This window comes from Falco punctatus (genome assembly GCF_963210335.1).
Source record: "Falco punctatus genome assembly, chromosome: 9".
NCBI lineage: Eukaryota > Metazoa > Chordata > Aves > Falconiformes > Falconidae > Falco > Falco punctatus.
Genome location: NC_137589.1, coordinates 7,195,796 through 7,215,455, shown reverse-complemented (window position 1 = coordinate 7,215,455; position 19,660 = coordinate 7,195,796). Strand labels below are relative to the sequence as shown.

Below are 19,660 nucleotides of genomic sequence, written 5' to 3'. Positions count from 1 at the left end.
ACACCCGTTTCCTTTTTTAATCTGGTCTTTAACAACTAAGAAAAAAAAAAAAAAACACACTGAGGAAGGACTTCATATTAAGGATTCTTTCTCTAAATTATCAGATTGATCAAGATTTTTTAATTCAGAGCGAGGTAATTGAAAAACTTCCTAACAGTTCAGTATGCTAAGTTTACCTGGCTCACGCTAACTGACGAATGTTTTAGCTGGATTAAGGTCACAAAACACATTTCAAAATTGCCATTTACAAGTACGAACATACAACTCCAGGGTCCACAGCATGCCTGGTGTATACTGTTTTAAGAACAAGTACGCATCCTTTCACATTCCAGATGACTGAAATCCGTGACTTAAAGTAACAACAAACCTAACATACAACCCCATTAGAAGGGTATAAAAGTTTTCAGAAGTTATCTTTACTCTTTCACAATTTTTCCAATAGTTTTTATACTCTTGATTTACTGTAACGTTATTCACCACCAATACCCAGAGACATTAAAGTTACTTCAGCTGAAGAGTCTTTGAAAGCCCTCTTCTCATACTTCACTGAGATCTTCAAGATGAGATAAATTTTTTAGTAACACAAATATTAAAGCTATCTGCCAAAACAATTTACAACTGACAAAAACAGCAGGCATACCAATACACGCATTAGGCAGCATATGTTTTCACACCAGTAAAACAGAGCTTTGGGGAGAAACAACTCTAAACCCTAGATTACTCAGGCACACTTTTATGGTCACAACACTAACAGAGATAATAAGCCATCATTTTACATATAAAATAAATCAAACATTTGCCATCTTTCAAATATTTTATTTTAGTCCTTTTAAATACATTTTAATACAACAAAGATATAAAACAATATATTAATTCAATCCGAGTTTAGAATCAAAACAATATTTACTTATTTACAGTACTCACTTTAAACTTCACTGGCATACCTTCTAGCCATTAGGTAATACTATTTTCTCTGTTGGAACGAAATTGAAGGAACTGTTCAGTGTCAAAAGCCACGTTCCTGCATCCCTATTACGTTAAGTACTGTGTACAATGCAGTTTGTGGTTTCTCACATCTGAGAAATTTCTCAGATTTGACAAAACTTAATTGAAAGAGCAAACTAAAGTTAGAGTTAGTCTTTCTAACTACGCAGTCACGGGGCATCTAGGTCAGGTTATTGTGTTCCACATTTGTCACCTTAAGTTTTACACACCTATTACAAACTGGCTTTAAAAATGTGCATGTCACTGAATTATGTACATAATACTCACTGCAAATTTCTTAAGATGCAAATGGTAAGTATGCAGGACACTGCTACATGGAAAGTTCAGTGTTCACAATACTATAGTGTTTGAGCTGAGGGCTTATGAGAGTTTTTTGGGTGTTTTCCTTCATATAATGAACAAGACATCAGTAGGTTCACTCCAAAGGACTTCCCACCCCCCCCCCCCCCAGAAATACTGTTTCAACTAGAATAGCGACAATGTCAAAAGATACATCAGAAATAGTAATCTGTATAAATCATCAATGGTTTATCAATTAACACTTGATTGATAAAGTCCACATGCACAAAACAGTTCAAACGGTAAGCTGGCTCACTGCTGCCAAATATACTTCCGTCTCGACAAGACTATGATGGGTTTCATAGTTACAGGTCAAGTTTCTACAAAAGTATCCTAGACTATTCAAAAAACCCCAGGAAAAGCAGTATTGTCTGTACATTACTGCAATTTGTCAACTCTTCAGTAGGAACTACGTGGACAGGATGAAAAACCACCGTCATTACAGCTTGCTTTTCTTGTGCTCCTCATCCACAAAATCTACTTTTTTTTTCCCCTAAGATACCTGCTATTTCTTCAAATGTGTATTTAATGATTAAGACTCAGCTCCACAACAGTTTTGGTGCTTGAAAACCAAATGGACTTTTGCACATCAAAAAACTAGCTAAATAATAATGAACAAGTAGCACTAAGTATGCGAGCACTGCTTAAAAAAATCCAAGGAATGGCAAAGGCCTTGCAAAAGACTGATGTCCCAAGTTCAACCCTTCTGTCCTCCCCTTCGGTGCTCTTTTTGGCACTACATGAGACAGCTGTACAGAAAAGATTATAGGAACCTATGCTTTTATCCTCATTGCAGGGTTTCAATACTTCTAAATAACCTTATTTAACATGCGTGCATCAAAAAACATCTTCCCCCTCGCCCCCAAGTCATTGAACTGACTCTTGCTTCTCAAAACAGCTCTCAAGGTTTTATTTTGATGCTTTGTTGGGGCTTTTTGTTGTTTTGTGGGTTTTTTTTGTTTGGGTGGGTTTTTTTCTTTTACTGATTTATTCTCTGAGATCACAGTTAAGTAATAATTTCTTTGAAATTCTACTGGAATGTTTCCTTCTATAGTAGGGGGGGGGGGAAGAGGGAAAACCAAAAGTGACATTACCTGTTCCCCATTACCGTAGCACCACACCACGCGCTTGGCCTTATCCAACAGAATACTTGAACTAAAATGGTAACCCTCACTGATATCCAAGTATTCAGTGATTTGCTTAAAGTTAAGCATATCTATTTGCTTCATCACAAGCAGTATACCAACAGGATCCATCCAATTTTTGCTAGTGTTGGACATTTAAATACTTCAGGCCTATCTACATTTCTGTACCAACACTTGTGTGTTACCTTGCTTACCAGAGGACATTAAGGTAATTAGCATATATGGAAGCTTTCTGTATTGTTATTCAAGAACAGCTGGAGGAACCTTGCTAAAATATACACCTACAGAAGTCCAAATTCTGTATGCAGGTGTAACAGCATAAACTCACTAGTTTAAGGGATCTTCCAGAAAGTGAAAACTAAAGGCGAAACGTTTAGGAAAGCTATTATAAGCAGCTGTGTCATAAGATACAATAACAAGAAAACAAACAAAACAAAAAAAAAAAGAGGGGGGCAGTGTCTATGTGTCTATCACTTGCAGGCATGTGCACATATATCCCCAAACTGGTAATAAGGAAGAGCTCAAGACTATTGTTAAGTCTCAAATATTACCAATTTGCTAAGCTACCAAAAAAATACGCGACCCTCCCCTGCTTCCATATATCCAGAGTTATTCAGTTAAGACTTCTCTACTTGATTAGTTACTGGACTAGATTACTAGTGTTAAGACACTTGCACTCGCTGACGTAACACAGTAATTCATTCATTCCTCTGAATTCAGATTATGTGTGCGCTTCCCACAGACCACTGAAGATTGCTTTGCACACAACAGGTGCAGCAAGTTAAAGGACAGCAAAAAGACCAGCGCACAAACAGAAGGGAGAAGGACAACCTAAAAACACTTAGCATTAAATCCAAGGCCCAATGATGCTTTGCTGCCTTTACTTGAAAGTGCTTGTCAGCAGCAGAGAAGCTGCAAAATGTTTTTAGAACACCGACTCTCTGAAAAAAAGATACAGAATTTTAAGCCTGTCAGTTATTTGCAACTTGTTTCCATCTATTAACAATAAAGCTTACATTACTAACTTTACAGACCAACCTGTGCTCTTTGGCATGGGAGATCAGATTTTTTCTGTCTTCTAGCAATTTCAAGCCTTACCCTTGCATGTCTATAGACAAACAACACAAAATTCCAAAAACAGAAGTGGGGAATTGTCCTGACAATGTTTTAACCCCACTTTATGCTCACAAAACCAACCTCTGTTTATTACTTATCTTGGACTCAGATACTTAGCATCAAGAAAAACAGCACAAAAGAACAAGCTTCCTTTAAAAACCACCGCCAGCCAATGCTGATTTAAAACATGGATTTACTTAACAGAATTTGAAAAATTAAATTAGAAAAAAAGAGAAGCCTTATGTTTCAAAGTATATGATCTCCAGTTAAAAAAAGAAAGTATTGAAATAATAGCTTTACTTTATGTAAACATTATTACACTGGGCTGCACTTGAAAATTCTCCTGCATGTCCAAGTTGCAAAGTAATTTTTCAGTTCAGACACAGCTACAGCAGTTAGCACTGACATGGTTCTTTTCAGAATCAGCAGCTTTGCAAGTTTAACTGCATACCTCTCCATACGTTATAACTCAGAAAACAATCCTGCACATACAGAGAACAGATGCTTCCTAGAGTTTAAAAAAAAAAAAACCACCAACATTCACAACTGTGTGTGCATTGCAAAGGCAAATATAAATTAACAAATAGAACTCTTTGATTATAAAGTCTCAAGAGGAATGTTCAAATTGCTTTTCTGAAATCAGAAAGGTAAGAACGGGAAATGAAAAATCTTTCAAATCTTTCAAAATATTTTTCCTTTTTTTCTAAGTGTCAGCATACTCCCCCAATCTGGATGGCAGGAGCCACCAGGCTACGGCAGATAGAACAATACAGCATTAAACCTGCAATTTTGCTAAAAAATTGGAATGTTACAAATATAAAAGTCTGCGGAATAGTACAATGTATGTGTGCTCAACACAGCTGGCAGAGATACTCTAAGACACACAGTTCCTCTGTGGAATAGGAGCTAAATTAAGTTAAAAGAGTAATGTACTACAGAGAGGGGAAGATAGTCAAGTTAGTACAATCCAGGTTTATAAAAGAAACACAATACAGCAAGGAGTAGCCCACAGTAAGTTACAAGCCTCCAAGACATGTCTTAAAATTCCCAAGGGATTCCTTTTCATGCAAACGTAAGTAATTGTGGCCATTAAAAGTCAGCTTGTATCAAACTGGCAATGCTTAATCTAACTTTCCAAGGCTGACTTACATTACCTTCTGCACATACCTATTCTGAAACTGCAATAACCAAATAAAATGCTCTAAACCATTTTTCTGATTTGCACCTTTTACCTATCAGTCTTCATTTAGCATAAATCTAACTTAAAAGTCTCTACAGCCAACGTTAATATTGCCCCCTCACAAACCACAGCACAAGAAATTACCTACCAGCTGTGTGACCCTTGTTTACACATTATGGACTCGGAGTGTTGGTTTGGGGGTTTTGTGGGTGTTTTCTTGTGCCTGTTTTGTTTTTTAAACAAACAAAACTCAACTGCTTATGGTACTTTTATCTTTCGGTGTAGTAAACGAGCAACTTAAATTAAGAACTAGTCTCTTTTCACACTTGCTAGAAGAACTTATACTGCATGTGTTTACATATATATAAACAAATATACTGTGTGTATATATATCCAGAGATAGTCACCATATTGTTGACACCAGAGTGCTAAAACATACATCAATAAGAGCACTATTTCCAATACTCACTATTACTTTTCCTGATAGAGTTACTACATGCATTTTCCCCATCCATTTATGGGACAGTAAGATATATGAAGGTAACTGTTCCATTTTTCCAATGTTAAAGAGCTGCTCCTAAAACGCATGCACAGGTTTGGGTATAAAGCAATTAAAACCACACAAAAGTCATTTTGTGGCTTTAAACTCACTAAAGCTAAATTAACATTACTTTCAGTGCATGTAGCATTTACTTTAACTCATTTAGTTAAACACAAAAGGGAAAACTTCCAAGTGCTAGAACAATCATACAGACAACTGATAGACTAGACTAAATAAGCTGTCATTTAAAAAAGACATCACTGCATAGCCACAAGGCAGACTTTCATTTTTGGCAACCTGTATGCAGACCATTTATACTGTCAATTATACTTTAAGACTTGTTATTTAACAGTTAAGAGACCCTTTTAGCAAGGAACTATACTGCTTTCTTCATTATGACACAGTACTCCTCAGTCTTTTAAGTATACACAGAGTTTGTTTTGAAAATTACATTTATGACTGTTTTAGAAGAAAGTCTTCATCAGGTTCTAATGTTTTACTGTATGTAAAGGCTGGCACGTCAGGTAACGAAGATTATGTGGACCTGTAAAGGGTCTGTTCTATTCAGTATAAGCATGTGTTTGAGGTTACAGTTACATAACACTCACATACAACCTTTCTAAGGGTAACAGTATTCTGGTTTATATTCACGGTTCACTGATAGCCTCTACCGTTCCCTGCATCGTTTTCTATTTCAGCAACAAGAAAACAAAACACATCCCTGTGAAGTACAGGAACCCTATTTCACGGTTAGGAATCTAAGAAACAAGACAAGGAGGAAGAGATCACGGAGTGAAAAACGTTACTTTACATCCCCCCACAGCTAGCCTTGTAGGATCTTAAGTCATGACACTTCACAAAAATCTGAACTGTCACACACACTCTTCAGCCAATCAATCTTTTCAGTATGGTAGGTTTTGAAAAGGGCCAGCAATACTCATTGGGAACAGTTCCATTAACATTGCACTCAAAAAAAGAAAACATTGGAAACCAGATCCTTGCTCTCCTACTCTGTTGATATGCTCTAGTATTAGCCAACGTATGGTAATACAAGAAGAGTCTTGTAGTGATGTAAAAGGCAATGAAGACGTCTATAGAATAATGTTCATGTGCAGCCAAAATGAAGAAGATTCCAAAGAGATTCAGGACCCAGGACAAGGTGTGCAAGAAGTTCCAGCTCCTTGGTGTATCTAGGAGAAAACAGAAAGCGACTAACCTTGAATGTCTCAACAATCTGGGTCATTGTGAAATCCAGGCCCAAACGCTCCAAGTTTTTGCACAGTTTTTTTTTTATCCAAAAATGTGATGAAGTCACCATCTTCATCTGGAAATACTGTTTACATCTACAGGTCCAATAAACCCAATAAAAGCAACCACAGAAGTTATAAATGTCTATCAATGACTTCCTTTACAAATACAGCTATTACACATTTCTGGATTAACAGAGCATCCTGAAATGGTTTAGGACCACACAAAGCAGAACTGTTTGTTCAACTGATTTCTTTTAATGAAAATCATGCCTTTTCCATGTAGTAAGGGGAACTATGTCATAAAACATACATTACTTTGTTACTGCAGTCATTCAATCATAGATAAACTAATTACCTTAGTTATTATTTACTTACTGTATAATGTATCAAATCACACTTTGTATTTACAGAGAAGCACTACTGTTTCATATACTCTTACTCATTATGAGGTTTTGTATTTTGGCTTTAGGGCTTACACTGAACATACAGCCACCTAGTCAGGTGTTTCCCCTGACGGGGGGGTCAGTAGCAGATACCTACAGAAGCCTACAAAGTAAGTATTTTCCCTAGTATTCTCTCAGTAGCATATCAGAGAGCCTTCCTAATTTTCTTGGCTCACGTGTTCTGTCAAATGTGCCCTATCCGTCCTTTCATTAATCTGAGCAGTGCTGTTCCTCTCCTGGCTGCAAGTAAACAGTCACAAACCTGAGCAACAGCACAGAAATCCAAATTTCTATATGTTTGCTTAGATGTAACGCTCTGAACTTTTTGAGGAGGTCACGCCGCAGATATTCTTAATACTTAAGGACATCTAAGCTTTTACGCTCTCACACCCTTGGTTGACAGCAAGCAGTACGTATTCTTAACACCGAGGGACACCGAAGTATTGACACACTGTACTTACATTCTGTGACAAAGAAGTTGAGCATGGTCAGGACGACAGTGTGGCCACTGAACATATAATCTCCACACGTATGTACTCCAGTCAGAGTCATTCCAAAGCCACTCCATATTGCAAAAGCCCGCTGGAGTTTTGCCCAAACATTGCCATACAACTAAAAGACAGTAACATTAACCTTTACTAAGTTCCAACCCCACTGCCTGAACAGTATGTCCTTACAGTTAGCTGTACAGCTATGGATGTTTAATACCGTTTATCATGTTGGGTCTTTTATTAACATGCAGGTTAGTACATATTTGGATTTCATTGTGGCAGCAAATCACACTAGTAACTACAATTACTAATTGTATACATCATACCTCTGGTGAATACTGGAATTTAGATAGAGTATTTTATTGCAAGTGATTTACACACAGGGTCTTCTTGAATATATTCAACCTCCCAATGTGTCTTTGTTAAGCTCCCAATATATTCAGCTTAAACTGTCTTCTAACTAAAAGTTAGGAATCATTAAATCCCGTGTTCTGGAATATCTCTCAGGGTGAAAGGGTGAAATAATAATAGGTTTTGGGGTTGGGTTTTTTTTTTAAACCATACATCCAACAAGACAAAGAAGCAATTACTCCACTTTCAGACTTTCTTCATGAAGTCATTATCTTAAGTGCACACTTCTATGATGTATTCTTTCCAGTTTACATTGTGAAATGCTCTGAACACCCTTCCACAAGGAACTGTCTCCTTTCCAATGTGGCAAGTGCTTCTAAGACCCCTAAGCATGCTTGCCTGCATAATGGCAGTTAATGAAGGTGTGTGGAGGGGAACAGCAGAGAAATGATGATGTCGTTTGAACAAACACACATCTAACATTATGGTCACAACAATCTTAATCATATCTGAGATAAAATATTTTTAAAAGGGAAACAAGAAAATAATTTAAAGCATTTAAAGTTTTTACCTTTCCAGTACATTGCAAGTGCTGTCCTGGCACAGAGAGTGAGGTAACAAACATTGTAATGCAGCGTAGTAAGAATACTGTCCCCATGAGGCTGCACAGCCTTCGCAGAAGTATAGATCTGGGAAAAGTACAGAAGAACTGCTTGCAAGAATCCTGATACATTGTATCTTTAAATCAGGAAAGCTACAATAAACATCCCCCTGCACCCCAACTTAATCCCATTAAATCCCTTCATCATTGTTGCAAGTTTCACAGTAAAAAAAAAAAAAAAAAAATATTTCAGTAGTACTGTAAAGGTATGGTTCCACATGGCAGGGTGAAACATTGTAGCAGGCTTACTGTACAGGTAAGCTCCACTTCTCTGCAGCTACACTCCTACCAGCTTTGGCACTCATACCTTCTGTTGGCAAACTGATAAAAATCAACAAAACTGGTAAAAATTTAACTTAAAACACACACAAAAGGATTTCCTACCCTTTAGTGACAGCAAGCTGCTAGGCTGCCTCAGTCATCCTGCAGAATTTCACTCTCATACAATTTTCTTATATACAAAACTGTTATTGTATGAAGGTATTTACTGACAACTCTCAAACACGTGTTCTGAAGGAAATTACATACATATCTGGTAGAAAAGTAAAGTCAGATTACCCCTTTGTAAGATTCACAAGTCACCATTCTTGATTAAACCCTCCCTAATCCGTTTTTACAGGGACATATTAGAAGATTACATGATTCTCACTGAACAGAAAGTCTTAAACAATCACCATGAATTCTTGTCACAGTCCTTTCTCTGAATCTAAGTAGCAGTTAATTTGGATTTTATACACCGTACCTGTGTTTGTGAAGCAGAAGAACCAACAGCCAAATATAGCAAAGAATGACACCACATACTTCAGTCATAGCAAAAGCCCATGGTATCCTAGGGACGCTAAAAAAAAAACCAAAAAAAAAGGATGAAGCAAGAAAGTTAACTTATAAATACAAAGATTTATTTTTTCTTTCTAGTCTCAGTATTGAGTACAAAGGCATACAAAGTCCTTACTACAAAACTTGCATTAGTCTAACGACAGTTTAGACTACAACTAAGAATTATTCTGTTAGACTGAATGAAATAGAATTTGAATTACTTTTTATTTACATTATCTCCTTTCTAATAATGTATTTTCAGCAGGCATTTACCCAGAATTCATTAAGTCAAAGAAAATCTCTAGTATGCTCTCTTAATTAATGCATCATATACTAACAGGATGTGTTCCTCTACCACTGTTGTCCAAGAACTTTTTTCATTGTGACACAAACTTGTATCATGTCAATTATGCTGCTTACGCTTATAAGAATGCCTTGTCAACACAATTAACGATGCAGTCTAAAATCCTAAATACTTGTAATGAAGCACAACTGCACAGAAGTGTTAAGAAAAAATAGAAATTGTTTTCACAGTTAGATTTCAGTGATAATCACTACATGTAAATCTTTCAGCCTTGCTTATCAAAAGATTTAAGAATTTCTTGCACACATATGGCACCAATAACAATTTCCACTCTGCAATTACACCAAAATACAGAACAGGTTTCAATAGAGGCTGCTCCTCATAGTTACATGTTTCCCCTGATAGAAAGGGGTAACAAAGCACTGCTCAAATTCTAGCTTTGTAGTAATCCCCTCGCATTGTTTTGTGAACTGCTGCTTTCCAACCTCCCCCATCCTCCTGCCCACTGAAAACCGTGGTAGTGCCTGAGTAACAAAATCCAGTAATGTCATAGCTCCTGTCCTCTCTCCCCTCTTCCACTCTGCTGGATGTGGTCCATTCTTGCTGAGTTTTATCTAAACTTATGGGGGACTCTGCAACTTACTCAAAAGATTAAAGTCCTACTGACTTCATGAAAATGGAAATTACTGACAGGGATAAGGAGATCACAAAGACTGAACTCTTAAATGGTTTATCTTGTCTTTTAAAACTTTCTAGACAATAAGTTCTCTGCGATGCACCTGCACTTCCTCAAAGGGAGCATTTATCCTCTATTAATCTGCAGTCAATGACTAGAATTTCACATGTGCTACTGTCTTTCTCTTCTGCCTGAAGTGGAATATTTTCTTTACAAACTGAGCAGGGTGCCTGAGCCGTAACAGTGTTTTAGTACACAGATACTCTACAGTTAAAAAAGATACTGGTCTATTCATTCTGCCTCAGAGTTTCCCTAAAGCACCCAACAAGTTGACAGCAGCTCGGGAGACAAGAAAAATACAGCATCAATGCTATTCCCTTTCAATTTCCTTGCTCACTGGCAGACCAAAATACTCCTTCATCAAAAGTTTTTCTGCATCAAGATATGTTAAGCTTCATAGGAAACATCTGGATTTCAGAAAAAGCATACGGCTGCTTACCTATGCCAGCTGACCATTACCCTTTTTACTAGAATAAGAGGATGGAAATTCCCATGTTGTGATTAGATGAAGACACAGAATTAAATACAAACTGGGTAGAACAGCAGCTCAATTTATTTTCCCTGAGAATACTAAATCTCTGCATTAACTGATGTGCATTTCAATCTTAGCAGATGGGTTTACGACAATCTAATTACTACTATTTTGCAGAGGCATCTTCCAGAGTGTATGAAACTTCGAGAATGAAGAAAAGACAGCCTACACTTTCACCATGAGGTTACTACTTTGTTTTAAAAGAAAATTTCTTACCTATCTAGAAATATGTCTGGTAGAGGTGGATATGTTTGCATGTCAGGTACTCGCTCATGCACTATAACCATGACAAATGATGTAAAGCCAAACACTATGAAGACATACACACAACTTAAAACCGTCTTCCAATACTCTGGGTCCAGTCTTCGTGTACTGTGTTTGTTTTTTCCATTTGCATATTGATACTGATCACCATTCAAGTCAGTAATTGCTCCGTCATAGTCCCGAGGTACTTCGCCGTTACAAAACCAATCTGTGCCCTGTAGTGAACCAACACTTGGGCACGTTGTGCCAACATGACTATCGCTGTTGTAACCAAGCTCTTCCAGGACATCAATATGTTGCTTCTGCAGTTTGCGTATGGACAACATTAGCCTTTTGATATCCCCCAGGACTTTGATTTCCAAAGGAGGGGATCGTAAATCATACTCTGTAAGTGTCAGCAGTGTAATTCCATCTAGCCTGTGTCTATTGCACAAAACATCCACATATTCACAGAATCCTTCTTCCTTCAGCCACTTGGCCACGTTCTTGGTAGTCCAACGTCGAATGCAGAGCTGGTTATTGCCTGCCATCATCCTTCTCTATCCGCCAATAAAAAATCACCTGTTACATATCAGAGAAAGAGAAGACTTGATGTTTAACAAAGATTACTGAAATGCCACTGTATTTTTGTGATATTACAGGTCCAATACATTCTGCTGTTTTAAATTATATACTGAAGCTTTGGTGGCATGACACTTCCCCCTCCACCTCTTCCAAGTAAACTTAAAACTAGGAATCTACGATTCTATTGACCTGAGGCACTTTAGTTGTATGTTGACAGTGCAGTCATCATATTTCTTTGTTCAATCTCAGTAATTAAGACAGATGCTTGCTTACTATATTGTGAAGCCTTTAAAAATATTCAGCTTTCGAAATAACATAACTAGAAATTAGAGCATAAGCTTTAATTCCAAAGCATCTTCAAAAGCAATGTGGTAATAGCTAACATCACACACCAAACCCAAAAAAAGAGGTATTCTCTTCATACAGATTTCTCAATAATTGTTTTCTTAAGTCTAGAATATTCCTTGAAGGTAGGCAAGACATCTCAGCACCATTTTAGTCACATGTTGATGACAAGTCACCAGAACAAGTTAAGAACAACCACCAGGAAAAAAAATGCACCACTGAATGTTAGATGGGATACATGAAAAAACTTTCAAAGGCTACCGGTGATGTAGAAGTAATAAAAAGCCTATCCAATATTTAAGACCCACAGCAGTACAGAATGGATTTGTGCATAATTTATATTTGGTGGCTTATGTACAGCTACCATCTAAGAAACAGCTACAATTTCACAGCTCTTTTGTACTTGAAAGAACAGCTTAATTAACTAGAATGCTTCAATCATGCCAATCAAATCTCAGAAAATACAAGATAGTACAATACACCAGTGCCACATATATCATTCAAGGTTTTCAGAATGAAAGCAAGGAAACAGCCTATTTCATCTATTATTTAGCTTCTCTATATAGTAAACAGGTACTCAAACCCATCATGAATATTCAACACAGTTTTACATCTTTTTTAGGGGCATAGCTCTTGCAAAAACAAGAAGCTCTTCCCTTCTCCCTTCTCTTTTTAAAGAGGTACTGTACCTATTATTAGAAGTAGCTCTTATTATTGTATGCAACTTTTTCTTCCATCTAATTAGCTTACATCTACTAGGACCACACGCTATTTTATTCTATATCAGAGAAGATTCAATTTGTCCAATGAGACCTCCCAGCAGTACAAAAGTTTAGATTAGAAACAAGCGCAAAGTTGCCCTTCTAAAAGAATCAAGGGAGTGACACTTCTGAATATATTCTTGAGTTGATTGTGTATTAACAACATGTACTTAACACCTAGTTTTAATTTCTCAAAACTCCATACACAGCCAATATGTATACATGTGTTCATATCTTGACTTAAACAGTTGACAAAACATCCATAAAGCCCCACTAGAATCTCTGCATTTACTGTATACTCTTCCTTCTACACACAAAAGGGTATTTTCTCACTTCTGTGTTACCTTACTATTTTCGAAAGTCTTGTTCAGAACACCTGTAACAACTACTTGGCTCACACAGCTATTAACAAAAGGAATTATGACATATAATTTGTAATTAGTGATCAATTAATTGAGCTTCTTTGTACTACCTATTTTTACCTTACTCCAGCAAAACAAGCAAACAAACTCGAATTGCTTATCTAGACTTCCAGCTTTCCTCGTTCAGAAACACAGATGAAATACTGAAAAAATCATTAATCAGTGGTTTTTTATAACACTGTAACCATCACAAGTTTTCTAAAAGCAGTAAATTCAGACTCACCAAAAATATGATCCACTTACTATTTTGTCTTCTAACCAAAGCAACTTGTGAGGACAAAGTCAGGCAACGCTCCCTAACGAGAATTCTGTTCATTCGTCACTAGTCAAGTAGCCTAACACCAGCCTGGCATTTCTTCATCGGGCGTTACAGGAATACAAATCAACCCTTACCAAACACGCAATAAAAGTAACATTACAACACCGAGTGAGCATACTCATCAAAGGTCACTACTGAATGGGCTGGACCTGGGAGAAAGTCTACATTAACTTTAAGATGAACCTGATAGGACCCGCTCCTGTTTTTAGAGCTGTCAAAGACAAGACATGTAACCAACTGGAAAAGACGAAGAAATCAACAAAGAAACAACTACTTATGCAAAACAAATTTAAACCATTGCGCACAGCTGGTAGCTAATTTCATCTCAACAGCAACAGTTAAGGATCAGTTTTGATGACAAGGCAATTTCTTTAAACTCAGAAACTGCCTCCTCCTTCAGACTACTCATTTAAGCGCCACTCTTGTGGTTTAAAGGGTAAAAAGGGCCCTCCCTAAGAGTCTCTGCACTTGGTATACAATACAGATCTCTGCGCCCAACTGCTCCTATCAACTTTTGAAGCTTAGGAAGGCCAGGCCACAAAACATTTGTTATACTAACGTAGCAAGAGACCAACAGATAATAAAGAGATTACCTAGATAACTGTACTGGTTCTCCTGAAAGAAAACAGCACCAGTAACTACTTCGCCTTCTACATTACTGGTTTTATCACTGAAACCAAATAACGGATAACATTATTTAATGATGAATAATATGCATGAGTAACACAGAGCAAGCAGACTTAAGCATTAGAGGGCAAAATATACTTTTCGCTTGACATCAGCAATGTTTGTAGCTAGCTAGTTGATTGCTTTCCTGGTACTGTGACTTTATACTTAGTCAGCTCATCAGCAGTACATATCATGTGTCCCATTTCTCTTTTTCCTTCCCCAGCCTCTCAGTTAACAGCAAAACACAACTGAACGCGCACTTCTTGCACATGTTACATGTTTATTTTTTTAAAAGAAAAACTTTACTTTATGAACCATGAACATTTCTACAATTTTGGTTAGGGCATTTTAAGAAATGAGATGCCAAGTATACCCTAGCTGTTATCACAATATTTTTCCTAGATGTATATTTAAACATGGAAAAGTAACCTTTCTCAGAATGATTACCCAATATTCCACCATTTTTTCCTCTACTGAATTACTGCCAGTCAACCATTAAATCCCTAACTTTCCCAGCATACAGACTTTGAGTCAGTATGTTTAGGTAAAAACATGGGAAGCTGAACATGCTTATCAGTACTCTAGAATAGCATTAATATCACACTAACTGCAGTCTTGTTACAAAAACAAAATGTGATTTTTTTTTATATATATATATATATATATATATATATATAATACCAGAATCATGGCTGAATGGTGAAATAAGAACCTAGTTATGTCCGCAGCAGTTCACAGCACGTTGACTGGATTTGTTTACTCCGGACAGGCATGCAGAACTCTACCAGCACTATTACTGCTTCACCACCTGCCCTCATGTGCCTGGGAGAGCCTGTGATGATATGGGCTCTTGATTTCAGCCCCGGCTAGGTTCAATTCTCAATTCCTTGAGAGGAATTTTAGGAAGAACGCTGAAGAACGATCAGATCTCAAGTGATTTAACCTACATTTCTTTGTGGAAGGTTTCAGGCTGAAGTCTGAATATAGGCAATTCCAACTCAGCCTCTCCTTCGCTGGCTCCGCTGGCCTAGAAGCATGACATCTCACACCCAGGGGAAAAGCTGTTCTATACGCAGGCTGCTGGTTCACAGTGTGGGCGAGACCCAGGTTTGAGGCCTCGGCTCCCCAGCACAAAAAAGCTATACTCAAAAACATGTGCTGAGCCAGCCTGCAATAATAAGGCTACTGTCACATACCAACTTAGTAATCCTGTGCTGGAAAAGGAACATACAGCACTGCCTTGTTATGTGTCAAAAGCCTCGGATGCTCTGCTGACTTGCACCAAAAGCTTGTTGCTTGCACTTCCTGAAAACTCTGAATTCTCCAGTGCTTATTTAAAGCAAACAGCACCAAAGGTTTCATTGCCATGTAATATACAGTGACTTAAGCCTTACCCTCTAAATGCCACCATATACAGTACAGTATCTTGTAAACAACTGGAGAAAAAGACCGCTTGCAAAAACAATACATGATTTTTCAAGGTTTTTCTTAATACAATAGCTACTATACTATATATAAAACTGATCAAATGCAGCACAACACCCATCACGAGACTGAAAAACTGGGTATTTTCCTAAGGCAAGCATACAACAATTTCAAATGCAGAAATATCCCTGTAAAACTTGCATTCAGTTGTACTTAGTGCCTTTGCTGTCGGAGTTGTTTCATAAACATTTATAGTTAGTGAGATTATCAGCAGTACCTTAGCTGTACCCAAAGGTCTTAAGTGCTATTTATGAAGGTAAAGATAAGAAATCTCATAAAGTAACACTTGTTTAGTTTACTGTATGTCTTGGGTTTTAAACCATCAATGAAGACGTGCTTTTCAAGAAGTATTTATTGAAGTGCTGCATTGTGGAAAATATAGAACCAGTACTGTAAAATCAAAGATTGGCTCTGTACAGCTCAGAAGTCTTTCTGTTGGAATGCCTCCATGCAAAACTGACAGCAGCTGCTACAGAAAGTCCTGAAAGCTAAACATACTTGTCTTAAGAACCACTAAAAGCAGTTACATACTGCGGCAAGCTGAACAGAACACATACTGCTCCCTGACTTTTACACCTCATTAAACCAAATGGGTTGTACTGTACTCAAGTGAACACTAAGAACAGCTCAACTCCTAATCTACTAACCAGCTAACAAAACATTTTTATCCTATCACCATACTTCGAGGTACACACAAGTGATTTTTAAACAACTGATCAAGTACTCCACCACTCATCTTAGGATGCAATTCACAGTATTGCATTAATATTTGTATAAGATCTTGAACATTTCACATACTAAGTGTCACGTGTCAAGTGTTTTTTCCTCCAGCTTCAAGAAACAGCATATCCATCTCATAACGGAACACCTTCTGCTCTTTATCCTTATACAACTCATCAGCAAAACAATTCAGATATGCTTTTCCCCCTTTTATTTCTTTCTTCTCTTCCCACAGCCTCATCTTAGGATGGAAACAGGGGAAGATATGAGGAAACTCCCCATCCAGATTAAAACCAGCACACTATCTTAAATGAAACTCTGTTCTTACTCTCCACAATCATTTACAACCTCATCTTTCTGGTCTAATGAAAAATCTAGGAGTCTTCCTCATTCCAGATGTATTAAAATAAGTAAGAAAAAAAAAAACCTTAAAAGTTATGTGATTATCAAATCAGCATCTATAATGTAATATGGTTTATGGATCTCAACCTGCTTAGCAGGCTGCAAAACTGAGCTCTGTATGAAGAGTGATAGTATAGAGCCTGAAAGATCTCAACTCCTAGGACAACTTGTGTTTTTAATTGTGTATTACCAAAAAAGACCCCAACCAGCCAGCAAAAAGAAGGTCACACAGAATAGCAAACAAGATAAAATTCTTGCTCTTTACAAATCTACAGGATGTTTCCTTCACATCCAAGTAGCACTTTCCAACAAAATCTTGCAAAACTTCCCGAAGAACTTCCTTCCACTGGGTATAAAAATCAGTTCGCCCCAGTCCTGCATTAATTCCACCTTTTTTCTGTATCACAGAAAGCAAAAGGAAGAACAAGACTACCTCCGATACCCAGAAAGGGCCCCCACCCATCAAACGGGAGGGGCATTTAATTACCAGGAAACATCTTGCTGAGCTCTTGCCACTCCAAAACACTGCATGAGCAGCAGCTCTGCAGGGGTGGCACTGACGCTGTGCTACACTGGGCCAGTGGCACGAGGGCTCCGCGGAGACGGAGCACACTTAGCACAATTGGAATGTTCCATCAAATCATCTTACAACATGCAACATGTGTCAGGTTTTTATAAAGCAAATTTTGCAAACTGAGGCTTCAAATACAAAACCATGAGACCACTTCAACTCCAGTTACAAACCCACTAAACACGTGGATGTCAAAACTGCCTCTCATTTACCTCTTCTGTCAACTTACACAGCTGATAAACCTATGCTTTTGAAGTATTGTTTTTTAAACATAGCAATCAGCAATCGTTAAGTGAATAGCGCCAGAGGCCACCTAATGCACTGTCAGCGTAGGTTTAACAACCTGAGTGGACAACAGCTCCTGCAAAGTTTCAACTTTCTAAATACACCCAGGCCTTGAACTCACACAAAACCTGTCGGGCCCAGGCAGACTCCTCCATTTAACCCTCAAACCTGAACAGCAGGTGTGCAAACCGGCAGCAGCACTCTCCCATGAGGCCTTATCAAATCCTACAGGCTCAAAAACTTTTTGACTCAAAACTAAGTACTTTGCCCTTAGAAAATCCACTGATTTTACACCACTGGAGTTGAAAATTGCAAGATAGCAGCCTCTGTTTGCCTTGGCACGACTGGTTTGTTATCCAACTGTAAGACTGACACAAAGCATCATTTCCAGAAAGGATTTGTTTCCTGGGCAGGCTGACACAGGACTGAGAAAACAAGTGATTTCCCTCTCCTCCTACACCTGCTACAGTAACAAAAAATAAACCCTGCAAGAAGCCAGCCCCCACCTGCCTGGGCTGGGAGCCCCCCTCCCGCCCAGCGCCTCCCCTGCCCCCTCAGCCTGTCACGGAGAAAACGTGCACAGTTCAGAGGGAAACCGACCCGGCTGGGCACAGAGCCTAACCCCCTCCTCCTTTCTACAGCAGAGGGAATAATTTCAGGGAGAAACGAGCAGGATTTTAGTTTCTGAGGAGAGTGGTTTCCTCAGCAGCCGGCAGGGGAGCGCCGGGCCGCCAGCGCGGGGAGCCGCCGCACCTCAGCGGAGCCCAGCTCGCGCACCGTACGCGCACGAACCACGGCGGAGCGGGCTTCAGCGCAGACAACCCACGCCGGAGGCTCTTCCCGCTCCTGCGGCGGGCGAGCCCACTTCCCTCCCCTCACAACCCCGGCCCGAGGCAGCTCTGTCCCTGCCGAGACCCGCGGAGCGCACACACCGCCCTCAGCCCCACCTCAGCGGGACGAGCGCCCGGCCCCTTCCCGGCGGGAAGAGCCTCCTCACCTCCCCTCACCTGCCGCCGCGCCAGCAGCGCTAAGTAGCGGTGCCGCAGCGCCCGGCCCCGGGGCGGCGGCAGCGGCGGCGGCTCCTGCGCGCCCTCCCTCTCTCCGGCGGCGGCGGCCACCGCCAGCACCCCATCACCCCGCCGGAAGTGGCGGCCGCCGGCACCAGCTCCTCGCGGGCGGCGGAAGGGGCGGAGACAGCGCGGGGGCCGCTTCCGGGCGGGGTGGTCCCTCAGCGCGGCCTGCCACCGCCCACCGGGCCCTGTCGTGCCCCCCTCGGGCCCCACCCCCCCCGGGCGCTGCCGCCGCTCGCCGGGCCCTATTGTGGCCCTCAGGGCTCTGCCGCTGCCCGCCGGGCCCTATCGCCCAGCGCACGGCGGCCGGACCCCGCCGCTGCGGGCTCGGAGAGCTTGAGGCGTTGCCTTCGGGAACGCCTGCAGCCCTGTGTTCCTCTGCGTTCCTGCCGCGCGCAGTGCAGGCCGTGCAGCTGGCGGCGGGGTCACTGGGCTGCCTGGGCCCGGGGAATGGAGGTCTTAAATCTTAAATATATGGAAGTACAGTCACAAGTGCTTCAAGCTGTGTGAAAACCTCAAAATCTGTATCCATAGGGCAGCATATTTTTTATTAAAAAAGAATGTCGAGATTCTTTTGTCCTAAGAAAAGAACAAATCATCCATAATCACAGAGATCAGCTGAGGGGAGAAGGAAGGACTTTTTTTTTTTCTAACTGAAAAACAGAACATGCTTCAACAAGGCTAAGGGTATAAAGCTGTACTGGGAGATGCAGTGGTGTGTTTTCCCAGTATGATCTTTCTGTCCATCGTCAGGAAGTACCTTGGTACAGCCTGAACCCGAGAAAGATGGAGGTTTCTAACAACTTAAGTAGTTTTTTTTCGCTGACTTTTTTATGCAAGATGAATAGTCAGAGAGTGATCCTGACAATTTAA

The 19,660-nt window shown here is 39.6% G+C and overlaps 1 protein-coding gene across 4 annotated transcripts; it reads right to left on the bottom strand.

Moving 5' to 3' along the window:
• Positions 1–1,441: 1,441 nt before the first annotated feature.
• SAMD8 (sterile alpha motif domain containing 8) lies at positions 1,442–18,987 on the bottom strand. Of its 4 annotated transcripts, none has more exons than XM_080403192.1 (6): positions 18,715–18,987; positions 11,127–11,735; positions 9,265–9,360; positions 8,433–8,550; positions 7,481–7,631; positions 1,442–6,516 (listed from the first exon to the last, which is right to left on the bottom strand). In XM_080403192.1, exons 2-6 carry the CDS (start codon positions 11,705–11,707, stop codon positions 6,212–6,214), a joined length of 1,251 nt encoding a protein of 416 aa, XP_080259318.1. In that variant the 5' UTR covers positions 11,708–11,735; positions 18,715–18,987; the 3' UTR covers positions 1,442–6,211. The 4 variants fall into 4 exon arrangements, with proteins under 4 accessions (XP_080259318.1, XP_080259317.1, XP_080259319.1 ...); XM_080403191.1 differs by having other exon boundaries at positions 18,725–18,985; XM_080403193.1 differs by lacking the exon at positions 18,715–18,987 and adding an exon at positions 18,665–18,686.
• Positions 18,988–19,660: the final 673 nt, after the last annotated feature.